The sequence below is a fragment of the Ylistrum balloti genome, unplaced genomic scaffold (genome assembly GCF_031769215.1).
Source record: "Ylistrum balloti isolate Yb309-2 unplaced genomic scaffold, AGI_CSIRO_Ybal_v1 Utg369896, whole genome shotgun sequence".
In the NCBI taxonomy this organism is placed as follows: domain Eukaryota; kingdom Metazoa; phylum Mollusca; class Bivalvia; order Pectinida; family Pectinidae; genus Ylistrum; species Ylistrum balloti.
The window spans coordinates 289,121-302,772 of NW_026782026.1; the positions used below are offsets into that span (position 1 = coordinate 289,121).

At 34.2% G+C, this 13,652-nt stretch overlaps 1 protein-coding gene across 1 annotated transcript in view; it reads left to right on the forward strand.

Annotated features, from left to right (window-relative positions):
- Positions 1–13,652, forward strand: part of LOC132546568 (glycine receptor subunit alpha-2-like) — a 36,209-nt gene that overhangs the window by 13,099 nt on the left and 9,458 nt on the right. Inside the window, exons 5-7 of the mRNA XM_060210286.1 lie at positions 10,714–10,801; positions 12,224–12,288; positions 12,868–12,935. Coding sequence (XP_060066269.1) covers positions 10,714–10,801; positions 12,224–12,288; positions 12,868–12,935 — 221 coding nt within the window. The remainder of the gene's footprint in view (positions 1–10,713; positions 10,802–12,223; positions 12,289–12,867; positions 12,936–13,652) is intronic.

Below are 13,652 nucleotides of genomic sequence, written 5' to 3' on the forward strand. Positions count from 1 at the left end.
CTGGTTTCAGTTGCTTCTTGTTCATTCTCATCTCTACTCAGCTTCGTTATCAGCTTCGAGTAAAACACTTTCTTGACTGTATTTGTGCAATAAAAAGACCATCAGCGTCTTATATAGTTGATGGCATTGTAAGGTACGATATGATTTCAATTTTATTTTTATTATTAAGCAAGGCTAACGTTTCTTAAATACTGATGACGTTGCTAGCAATTACATATATTTAAATGATCAAACATGAATGTTATAACAAAATAAGATATAACACGAGACACTAAACATTAACAAAGTACGAAGATGAAAACAAACACATTTGTTTTTCCTTATCCCTTTACCAAATATCGACTGTACACAAGCCTCGCATGTGTTTTTTTTTTTGTTTGGACAATTTCGGGTTTGAGGAGCAAAACGATTGAATCGCCCGTACAGTTAGAAATATCCTTATAAAAGGAAAATGATAAATTCCAAATCTAGTGCGGGACGTTATTAACTACCTCACGAGACATTGCTGCAATTGATTGATTGTATCTGTAGTTTCAAGGTCGTATTAAGAACTAATCAACAGTAAGACAAATAACATATTTTATTACTTAAACTACAAGATCATCCTTTGTCTTCACCATTATAATCCGATGCAGAATGACCGAAATCCTTGAACAAAATAGAGCTCATCTTTATCATACTTTCTTTCATTAACTTGATATTTGTATAGAACGGGAGATAACTAGAGTATAGGACAAACTTAGGAAATCAGTTACTGTTTTATCTATTTACGTGACAGAGTTGTCAGCCAGCAAATCATCATGTTCTTATCAAACAACATTTTGGTACTGCCTCTTACCAACTAAAAGTCTATCACCTATGAAATGACGTGTTTGTGTGTAATTCAGGGCGAAAAACATCTAAAATCTGATATCTTGATAAAATCGAAGTCGATATGATGTATATTTGTATATTTCACTGATGAATGTTGCAGAAAGCACCTGTTTTCTGGCGATACTTATAATAAAATCTTGCCCAATAAGTAGAATGTCGATTACTGTAATAACGGAACAACATCGATATAAATTGTTAATGTGATGTTTACTAATTCAACGTTGTAGATGCGAAAACCAGTTGAAAATTGTGATAATTCACACTTGTGTGTTTTCAAAAGCATTGGAAGTTATATCAATGACGTAGTGTAAGAAAAGTTGGTGTTAGTGACTTTTATAGTAAATCATGTAACAGACAGAAACTGTCCTCGTGTCAATACTTAAATATCATTAAAACAAATCATGTATATACTACTACATACATGTTTCCTGAAAAAAAAATCAATGAGACCAATAACATTAATTAATATTTTGTTTTCAACGTACTGATGTTTACATGATACTCTAAGGCGAAGGAGGGGTATCAATTAATAATATAATTGAACCAAACTATGTCTATCAGTTATGGTAGATCATTTCCAAACCCAATCTGGTGTCAGAATCGGCGTTGTCAGTTGATATTAGTCAATTTACATCTACAGGACAGCTCGCTGGTACCATTTCGTGCTTCCTGTAAACTCTTTCCCGTTGTAGTTTCTGCTGGTGATATTGAAACCTTTAATTCACTCCCCTAAGGGAGCATCTTCTGAAGTTCTGAAGTGTCATAATTGTAAATTGTTGGTTCATATTGACCGTTAATAACACGCTGAAATATATCCATCGGTAACACAGGGCACATATTACTGTCGGGCGCAACCCCTAATAATTTAGGATCAATATCTCACGAGAGTCGGACTGACAGAGGTGGTGAGTAATGTTATACAAAGGAGAAACAAACCAAAGTCCCAATGACTGTAAATAGCACACCAGGGTTTACACAATACCTCACATTATTATCATCATTAGGATATACGATACGGAAATATGGTAGTGCCATGATTTAATAACATAATTTGATGAATGAAGATTCAATATTGTTTACACATGGAGAAAGGTTTATTGCAATCAACACACAAAGATGAAATATTTCTTGTGGTCAAACACAAATAAAAATGCAACTGCAAGGATTGACCATATACAAGTTTTTATTTTTTACAACAATTACAGACCAAGCTTTTCCATCTTATATTAGTCACACAAGCCACGTGGTAGGATAAGTAACCTTGTATTTTCACGTTCGTTCCAATTAAAGCCATGTGCATTATCAACGCAGCACCCAAATTAACATATTACTGCGTCCATGTTAAATCACGGAAATTATTATCAAAGTTAAAATATCTAAAGATTATAATTATCAAATGCAATTTCGACTTTTATGATGAACCCAACATTTGAATCACCCACAAAGGGAAATATATAATGACGACAAACGAATTCCTCAGAGCAGATCACCTGACCACATAAGTATTAGTATAAGCATTACCCATCAATTACATGAATATGCCATATGAGATAAAATACATCATTTTATCAAGATGGCATTCATCTTCAGAATAACTTGCCCAAAATCATGCATTATCAATTTTTCTAATTATCTAGTCAATAGTATATAATTCTGTCTCGTCTGGACATGACCAAGGGCACGAAATTTATAAAAGACAAGAGATTACATGTAAACACAATCGTAACTCAGGTTCAATTACATAAGTTCGAAATAAAGGTTTACATTTCCCCTCCTCAGACTGCGAAAGTACAAGGAGAATAAGACCAAGTATTCCGAAAGAGTTAGCGTTTTCTGCTTAGTGACTACACCAACCATGTAAATCGGGGTTAATCCAAGTAAGTAGTGTCAAGTTGCAAAATATGAACAAAGTACACAACAACGAAATATAATATTTCTCAATGATATGACTATGACCACCATAAAACCGTCCCATATTTTTATCAACCTGATACCCTGTGTAGTGAGTTTGTCTGTCAGTTGTGGAAATCTTGCATGGAAATTATATTGGGAACAGGTCCGAGATACTGAACATAAAATCGTAGCCTCGTGAGTGTCATGCGGACAAGTTTATCTTATATCTCACTGTGTCCATTGCTTTATCGCGTGGCATCCGGTATTTCATTCACTGTTTCGACTGCCTAGGTGTGTGTACATTATTTTACGACCAATAACATTAACAACTACTCTCATAAAGTGTTGTTAAAATATAGATTTGACAAAGTTTCCATCTTGTTAGTTTACCACCAAGTAAATGCTACGTGTGAAGTCGTCTGTCACTCTTTCGTTATGTGATCAAATATTGCCCTTATCGAAGTAGATATAGAACACGATTACATGGCAGCCAACACACGGTTTCCGAAATGGCGACGATAACAAATGGAGCTGGATAGAAAAAACAATAATAGATAATCCAAGTTTATTATAAAATACAGTATTTTTGTTTTTATATTTCTACCGAGACTTTATTTAAAATAATTTCTAAATGCAATTTAATTCTTGCGAAATCTTGACAAGGCTTCCATATCAATTAGTGGGTTCAATTTTATAAAAAGAAATATGACACTATAGTGGCGACCAGGTCTGATTTGTTTCTCTCTGTAATGGAACATATACATATTTATATCTATGCGGAAGAATTTGAGTGAGTATAGCATCACAGAAGTGTACCATTAACTCTATCAATCATGTATCATTCAGACGATTATAACCAAAATATACGAAACAACCCATGAGTATATCTATCAATCGACAAGAGGAGGGAAGGATGCTGTCCACCTCGTCGTTGAGAGACATTTTTTATCCGTGACAGAAAGCAAATCACTGTAAGTAGCTGTTAACTTTATAGCCTGTTTAGTTCTACAATGATACCATCTATTCTATATCTGAGAATCATTTAACGATAACAGGATGGCTAAATCTGAAGTAAAAAAATTGTTCTTGGTGAATTGAACGCTTGGCAAACGTAGATAGAATTATTGCAGGAAGATGTAATCTCTAAAAAGTTACTGTAGTTCTAATCATTCTTTTATCCACTTTTCACATATGAAAGTCAATGGTGAAAAGTCAACACAGACGCAGAAAACAGAATTTATAATTGAAAGAGAATAGCTAATACCTGATTAGTTGTAGAAAAGAAACCTCATTTAGTACCAGTCTCAAATTTCGATTCTCGTGCCGGAGACGTATTTACAATGTACAATGGAACTGGTAAATTGCTTTTGGAAACAAACTTCTAGTGATTTAAAAAATCCCTGCAATCACTTTCAACAAACTCTTTCCTTTTTCAAATATAATGATTACAACAAAAGTGAATTCAACAAGGGACACGCAGATTGTATGAAAAAAACACAAATGTGTTGCCAGGAAACAGATTGATTATTTTGTCATCGCTTTATCTATTGTATCTGGCAAGATCGTTGTATTCTTTATTCAAATATGGATCTAAAACTTATTGATCGGTTTCTTCTCAGATCCCTAGACGTCTCAGGAATCCATACAAACAACGTTTTACTTCGTCTAGTTGGTAAAACTAACCTTAATCCGACCTGCAATCAAATAATATCAGTAGTATCAAATTAGTACTTGAGATTTAGAATTAATGGTGTGTAGTTGTAAAATTTTCTTTTAAAAAAGGCGAGATACAAGCATATGGGCGTGAACTAGAACGTAGGTTGTGAAAAGAAATTTTATTTTATAGGCAATAAAAATAATCTAAGGGTGTAATCCGGAAAATCAATGATTTCTTGGTAAAAAAATATCTTCATCGAGCTAGGTCTTAGATCAATACTGATTAAAACCAACTGATTTATATTGTGATACTGCAAGAGTAAGTAGAAAGTCTATAGGTAGTGTTCACATGGTAGACCACTTCATCATCATTTACATACATTACTAGATGTAATGGTAATACTGAACGCCTATAATTACCACACATATATCGACGAATCAGTGGAGCCTTAATTCAAACTGAACCTCAATGAAACTAGGGGCAAATCAAAACATTACAAGAAAACTAAAACCATATAAGGGACAAATACAAAACATGTGGCCATGGCCTGTGTTCTGATTTCTCATATACGATAAAAGTATCAGTTATAGAACACAGGCAGAAATACTACATATTATACTATGTTATCGGGATCTGGCAGCGGTATCTTATAGAATAAATGCGTTTATGTGTTAGAACTGGTCTGAATTAAAAAAATAAACAAGCGCACTAGAAAACGAGCCATTGTTGAAAAAGAGCCGATAAGGTTGAACCAGTAGTTCTAGAAGAATAAGCGTCTACTGCTTGAACAACGATAAACGAAGATCGGAGAAAACGGTCGATTAGTAGAGTCTGCCATCTCTACGAATTCCGATTTCGGCGGCTTCATAACATCGGCATTTTTCAATACGGAAAGACTGTATAATGCATTTGTGCCTTTCGTATGTTAGAATCTGTAAAAATGCGAGTGTGATGAATATATGTATAACAAGATTATATAAATATATTATATATAAATTTAATACGGATTATAAACAAAAGATGATATATGCTAGAGCGTGTGAGACGAGTCAAAGTCATCCTTCGTGGGGACAGCAAATTGTAAAGTAGTGTTAAAATGGAGCGTTGACAAAATTTGAATATTGGGAAAAATGAACGAACGAACGAATGAATGAATGAATGAATTAACTATTTAATTAATGAAATTGACTGTAATGATATATTAAAATAATAAATGATAATAAGAAAAATTAGAATATATATATGTTGATATCTAAGAATGCATGAGAATGAGGACAATGGTGTAAGGAGTTTGACCCCAGGTTTGAAACCATGGCAATGTCGCAATAAGATAATTCTGTGTCAAAAAATGGCATTTTACGAATAATTAAATGATGGCGAATTTTGATAATTGAACTAGACAGGAAAAAGACAATGGCTGTACATGTTTGTTTGGTCAGATACTGTAATAAACTGAACACGAAGGACACACTGGATATTTGATTATATACTCTGAAACACTTCATTATATTGGTATTCGTCACTTGCCTACAAAATTTGCTGTCGATAACACCAGCAATGAATGAACACCCATAGCAATTATAATTTCCGGAAAATATGTAATTGAATCAATTTGACAGCCCCTGAGATATGGGGATGCTGAAGAGAATACAATAGAAACATTCTCGACACAATTTCCGGAACCATCATAACATTTCTGTCGTTGATTAGTTGGTTTTAAACTATGTGGAACATACTCTGATTTCGCTCGGAAAGAGAGATAGACACACCAATCATTTAACAATTCATGACAGATAAATAAAAAGACAACAACTACTTTATAACTTTCGGTTATGTATTATGCATTATTCTGCCATCTAGAAATGTTTGTTTAAATATTTAGAACGGTTTGCATGTTTATATTGTTCGTCATATTGTTATTCACGATATATTTCCTGGTTAGTCAGTGTTTTAGTACAATATATTTAGATATTGAACGGTTGCGTTGTTCTTCGATAAAAACGTGAAAATAGATGAACTTATAATTATCGGCTTTGATGCTGCTTATAGAAAAGAATGCCGTCCCACACCCCTACAAAAATAAATAAAAAACGATTATGAGAACTTGATAAAATGAGGTATATAACAACAAAAGATTAAATCGTGAGCATGGTAAGACTCTATATCCATATCGTACTAAAAAAATAAAACTTTGCAATGAGATCTTGATGGATATTAAAAAACCATGGTCTTTTTTTCAACTCTAAAAACCCTGCATTGTAAATGTATTCGTCAGCTGCAGTCATCCTACCGAAATCATTATTTTACAAAAAAAAAATATCACAATGTCGTGTCAACAGAATTATGCTAATACCATAGATTTGGGAGGTAATAGGAAACATGTCGATTTGTAGAACATGAAGGCGACATCATAGCCTTTATTTTTTAAATTTCTTTTTTCTTCTTTTTTTTTGTTAGAGAAATATTGTATAATTCCCAGTAATTATTGAATAACTGGTATTGCTGGATTACACGTCTGAAAAATACATGTGTGATTTCAATCTTTCTAATACTGAAAATTTACGAGCTTTATTGGACTATTGATTTTTCGTGTCTTTATTAATAAATTGATTGAAATTGTCTTTTTAAAACTCCTTTTATGCGCAATAAACAACCAGGAACCACCATCATGTCAACATAAACATAATCCAAACTCAAATTCCTTAAAACAAGGGCAAGGTATGAACTAAAGAAAATGGAGAATCCTTAAAATGAAAACGGAATATAAGAAACAGAATATTTCTCAATGAGATCACTATAGCGACCATAAAACGTCCCCACAATTGTCATCAATCTCCATCTTTTGAAACCCTGTGTTACGAGCTTGTTCGACAGTTAACGTCTTCTCGCACGAAAGTCATGATAATTTGAACAGGTCGTTGAATATCGAATCAACAGCAAACTGTAATCAGCATAAGTTGGGGGATGTAGAGACAGTGCTTTCCAGAAATGAAAAAAATCACAATAGGCACATCGAAATTATCATGTTCATGTTGCTTGCTGGAAAGCTGTCCATGTTGATTTCGTTGTAGGAAAAGATCGAGATAAGCATCTGATGTAGAAAAGTCTGTCGTGTCTTTGATTTCCAATTTTGTTGGGTATAAACAATGAACGCGGTCAATCAATTTCTTGGCGGTTAAATGACAAAATTTTGTATTATTTTGACAGTGACGTGCGGACATTATGTTAGAAAAGAAAACTTAAGTTTTACAAAACAATATTACGTGTGTGTTACGCCTATAAGGAAAGTAAAATCAATTTGGCGCGTGATCTCGTGCATGATAATGTAATGATTCACGTGTATGTCAATTGAAACTTCTTTGTGAGTCATTTTGGAAATACCTTTTATATCGATACTGTACGTTCAGTACTTGGACCTATTTCAATGTGTGTTTTCTAAGATTGGATGCTTTCTCATTAGCGTTATCACGTAGTATGTGAAATGTCAGACATATACACAAAGTCGAGATAGGAATGAATGGTGAAATAGACTGCAAAACACACATGAATATAAGCTTCTTGGTCTCGCTTGCATGTTGTCGGCAGCTGTTTCAAAAGCTTTATTCTCTTTTTTTTTTTACGCAATTGAGATTTCGCGATTGGAATACAGATTTTGCAGAACTAGGGTCGGAAACAATTAAATGAAGGTAAACAGTGTTCGTCAGGAAATGCTTTATGTTTCATTCACAACCTAAAGCCAATTAAACTTGGATTGGTGTATTGTACCCATATTTCGTGAAAAACATTTAAAATTTCCGTTTTCTGAAATAAAGAATCGTAACAACATAGGTTATATACCGTGTGTAAAGATAGTGCATTATACAAACGCATGCATATCTATACCCTTTCACTTCATATTTAGAATTAGAAACAGGAGAGGTTGGGTCATCCTTCTACGACTCATCAGTAATGATAACGTTCAATAACGTTCACTAATAAACTGGTCAAAAACTAAATGTGATATTCAAATTGGCATCATGTTAGTGTACAATACCGACGATAAACCATAAATTAACCTGTTGGATTCTCACTACTCAAAAATCACGGGAAAACTTATCTTTGAAAATTCCATTGAGCTGCTATGGAATTCAAACAACAAACTATCTTATTACAGTCAGTTTTTTTTCGACTTGGACATCAGCGTTGATTGTGATTGTTGTCCTAGAACATTATACAAGGACGGAATTCGAAGTCGAAGTTTTCATCTTTGTCCGCGTTTGGTTTTGATTTCTCAATAATTGACTCAATTGAGGCTAAGATCAATGAGATAAAAGAACCAACGATAGTTGGTAGAATTGTGGTAAAATAGCTTCTAATTACGATCTATCATTGTCCAAGGTGCTGCATGCCATTCTATGAAAAAATATTGAATCCGTTCGCGGCTACAATCATGTTTCTATATAATTGTAACGAATTCAATTCGATTCAATAGTCAGCATTTCTTTCTACATCGCGAAAGGTACTTGTCATTCTGGACCCAGAAGACTACTACGAAGTACTAATGTACTTACTAACTGCTGTCTCAGCTGTGTCTGACAAATCTACGTCACAGCTCTGACACTAATATGAATTGATTAGTGCATTTCTTTCTTCTCCAATCGTTCCACAGACAAACGAACTAAGTACCGCTTAGACAGTACAGTATTTGGTGATATCTTCCCTTAAAATAGATAAGTACGCAGACTCATATGTACTAAAGGCCAACATGTTTTCTGCCCTAAGAAACAAATTACTACTACACGCACAGTCAATTCTAGAAGAGTACAGCTGCCCTAGAATGTTAGAACTTTTGTTGAAGTTCCTTATTAGTGTAAATGACACTTTAGTTGTATCGCACAACACACCAAAAACTTCGTGCGCATATCATGTCCGCACAAACACATAATAGAGTATCTAATTCTCCACTGTGTGATAGGATCTCACATTTTATACGTTCAGTAGAAATGGTTACTAAAACTATTGCAAACATTGGTTTTCACCACGGTCAACTGCTGACGACTATTCATAAGTCTGTACATAACTACTTTGTCCTTTTATTTCACCAACATATCTCAAATTGCACATTTAATACCTTTAACAACGTTGGTAGTTTTACAATTTAGATGATGAAATATCTGGTTAACAAACGAAGTGTATGCAAATGATCAGACAAAGGACACAGAGGTGATGGTCCTATATTAACAAAAGTGTTAGATAGTAAATTTTACCGGTTTATTCAGTTGTTTCGCGTCTAAGATTGAAGTGTGACGTTTCGATGACTACATGGTCCAAAACTGTGTTTATAGACCAAAAAATGCATAAGGTGATAACAATGTTCCATAATCAATTCGGTTACGCTTGGTCTACATAGGATTATAGTACAGCTGGAAATAAATTGACGATTCTTTCCCATATCGTAAACTATTTTGACATTACCAACCTGACGACAATGTTAAAAAATGTACACATGCACTACAGGTACCCCTAGTAAAGTTAAGATTCACTTAAAAACTTTTAATACGTTGTGCTATGTTATATTAGATTTGTCCCCCGCTGTCCCATCACAACAGTGACGGTCACTGTTATGATGAAAGCCAAACCTTCATTCCATCTTACTTATCAACTTACTCCATCGTGAAAGAGTTGTCCATGCCAGTGGACTTACTCTATCGTGAAAGAGTTGTCCCTGCCAGTGGACGTGCTCTATCGTGAAAGAGTTGTCCCTGCCAGTGGACTTACTCCATCGTGAAAGAGTTGTCCCTGCTAGTGGACTTACTCCATCGTGAAAGATGAAATTTGTAGCTCAATAAGTCCGGATACTAATTAAAATTTCTGAAATGTTGATGGTTATATGAATATATCTGTATGTTGTGTACCTGTATTTACTCGTTCACAGCTTTAGCCGGGGCTGTATTGAAATTTAAACCATCCCAAAGTTGGCCAGTCACGGTAACAATCGTTTGTCATGGTGATTTCTTATAGGTTTTACACGACTGCTGACAACACCTCATATAATAATACGACAATGCTGCTTCTTTAAATGTGTGAATTGGTCTGCACAGGTTATATACAATCGTAAGGGTAGCCTTTGTTTAATAATATCTACACATGCAACTTGTAAGATGCTACCGAGCGATATCTATTGACGTATGATCTTGTCGTCTTGTCTCAACCAATCACACTTCTGGGAGAGTCAAAATGTATTTTTTTTTAAATCCTGTTCATGTCAGACTTCGAAAACTGCTGGTTGTGAACATATTGAGATTTTTCAGTGATACAACAGGGCATGGCGTACCTGCCTTTAATTGTGCTGGTGATTTACTTTCATCTACACCTCAGGATAGCAGAGAAATATACCAGGTAAGGGTCATTGACTGATTGAAGCCGTATCTCTATAGTATTGTTTGTGTATCACTACAGTAAGATAATGTTCAATGCATATAAAACTTAGATACAGCTGTGGTTTATTTTAAAGAATGGGGTGTTTTTATCATACCAGTATTATCATACAGCACTGTAGGTGTACAATTTTGCTCGAAAAAGGGTATGATATCATACCGGTATGTCGGCATTTCCGCAAATTTAAAAAAAAATAAGATTTACAAAAGATAAAAAAGTAGTTTGCTAACGACTATTAACTTTTCTATAAGGTATAACCCAACAAGTGTGATTAGTTACCTGTATTTCTTAATTATCGTACCTGGACCAATTTATCTATTGTGGTTTGTTCCATTAGCCAATAGAGTTAGGTATCCTCCTGAAATCACTTGATGTATCAGTGCACGTATAAAAGACAAGGAAGTCAAACATAATTTATTGGATGGAGATGCAAAGTTTCCATGATAACTAACAAAAGTATTTCAATGGTGCTAGCATCAAAACGTTGTTTGTTTAATAAGAGAAGTTAGGAAAGCCGGTGTCAAAAATATAAAAAGTAAAAAGTCCGTGTACACAGTGAAGGTTATAATCTGGGCAGGATCCTTCCTTCTGGAGTGTCTATTCCTTCGATTCCTAAAGACAAGAATAATAGACATTCCGACATCCCCGAGTATAACTTTTGTTCCAAAACAGCTGTTTTAGAGAATGATTCGGTATCATCATGAGAACTTTCTATGGACATCGCTTAGTTAATTTTTATGTATATATGCCAAGCACAATTTCTCGTAGAACTGTTTTTTCACGGTTTTTTGCCTATTTGATATTGAATAAATTATTTTTCGTCCCTATTAAAACCTAACACTCCGATACAGTCGATAAAGATATATGCAGCTCCTCGGATGTAATACGTAATTCATATTTAAGGGCGAAACTGAGTGTACAGAAACATCAGGAAAATACCAACATATCGACTTAACCATACTCCAAACTCAAGTTAATAAAATAAGCGCAAAAGATGAGAAAAAAATTAAAAAGAAATTCCTGAAAAAGTACACGGAGAATAATTCCTGGAACAGTAAGTATCTTGTGCTTCATCGACCAATCTCACCTATTTGTCCCCGTTTTGTTATAATTTTACTTTGTCTAATATCACTGAATGGAGAGTTATAACAAGTGATGCAAGGCCAATTACCTTACCTAAGAAGGTAACATGTATAGACATTATTTGGACAATATCCGATGAATACCGATTTGGACCACAACATTTTTCAATTAAGTTAATTGATAGATTGGTTGATCGACTGATACGTTTTGATAAAATACAACACAAGGTAAAAATAAATGGGTAAATATGACATTTATTCAAAGTCTGTTATTTTGCTCTCAATTTTTTTTCTGTTGCAGATCTGACTTCATTGGGGCCCTGATCATGGACTATGACAGTCGGATACCACCAAATTTTGAGAAAAGTGAGTACAGATAGCTATCATACGTATACTTCGATTAATATCTAATGCAAAACATGTTTACCATATTGGATAATCAAATATCTGATAAAGGCATTTTCTTCCTGTATGTATTTTTGGATGGCTTGTTTACGAAAATGGGTTGATTTTGTTTGACTTTGAATCTACATACAATGTATGTCGGATTTCTTGTGCGGTATTGCAATGGTGCACTATTCACTTTACATGTTACTAGATATACATAATCAATCAATAAAGAGTGATTTAAAAAAAAACACAACAAATATTATCAAGTCAACAGCATGACACATACTTGAATAGGAAAAAAAGGTGATTTTAAATACATTGATATTACGAAATGAACTACTAAGAGTTTGGAATCCTTTTTACCGAGGAAGGGTGTGGTAAGGGGTTTATTTTACCTCTAAACTATCATATTGTCAGCGATAGAATTACAATCAACACAAAACAGACATGTGTATCGCGGTTTGACGGTATACTTATTCTCAACCTTGAAAGGTTAATAACTAGCGACAACTAAAGGACATCAAAATAAATGTTGTTTTTTTGTTATTTTTACAGACAATTACACTGAAGTAGATGTCAGCCTGTTCATTAACAGCATTGATTCGATCAGTGAAAGTTCAATGGTGAGTACGCTTACCATTATATATGTAGCTTGTTTAATTGAGTGACAGTTCAATGGTGAGTACGGTTACCATTATATATGTAGCCTGTTTAATTTAGTGACAGTTCAATGGTGAGTACGGTTACCATTATATATGTAGCCTGTTTAATTGGGTGACAGTTCAATGGTGAGTACGGTTACCATTATATATGTAGCTTGTTTAATTGAGTGACAGTTCAATGGTGAGTACGGTTACCATTATATATGTAGCTTGTTTAATTGGGTGACAGTTCAATGGTGAGTACGGTTACCATTATATATGTAGCTTGTTTAATTGAGTGACAATGGTGAGTACGGTTACCATTATATAGTTCAGCTTGTTTAATGGTCAATGGTGAGTACGGTTACCATTATATATGTAGCTTGTTTAATTGGGTGACAGTTCAATGGTGAGTACGGTTACCATTATATATGTAGCTTGTTTAATTGTGTGATGTAGCAGTTCAATGGTGAGTACGGTTACCATTATATATGTAGCTTGTTTAATTGGGTGACAGTTCAATGGTGAGTACGGTTACCATTATATATGTAGCTTGTTTAATTGAGTGACAGTTCAATGGTGAGTACGGTTACCATTATATATGTAGCCTGTTTAATTGGGTGACAGTTCAATGATTGTTACGGTTACCATTATATATGTAGCTTGTTTAATTGGGTGACAGTTCAATGGTGAGTACGG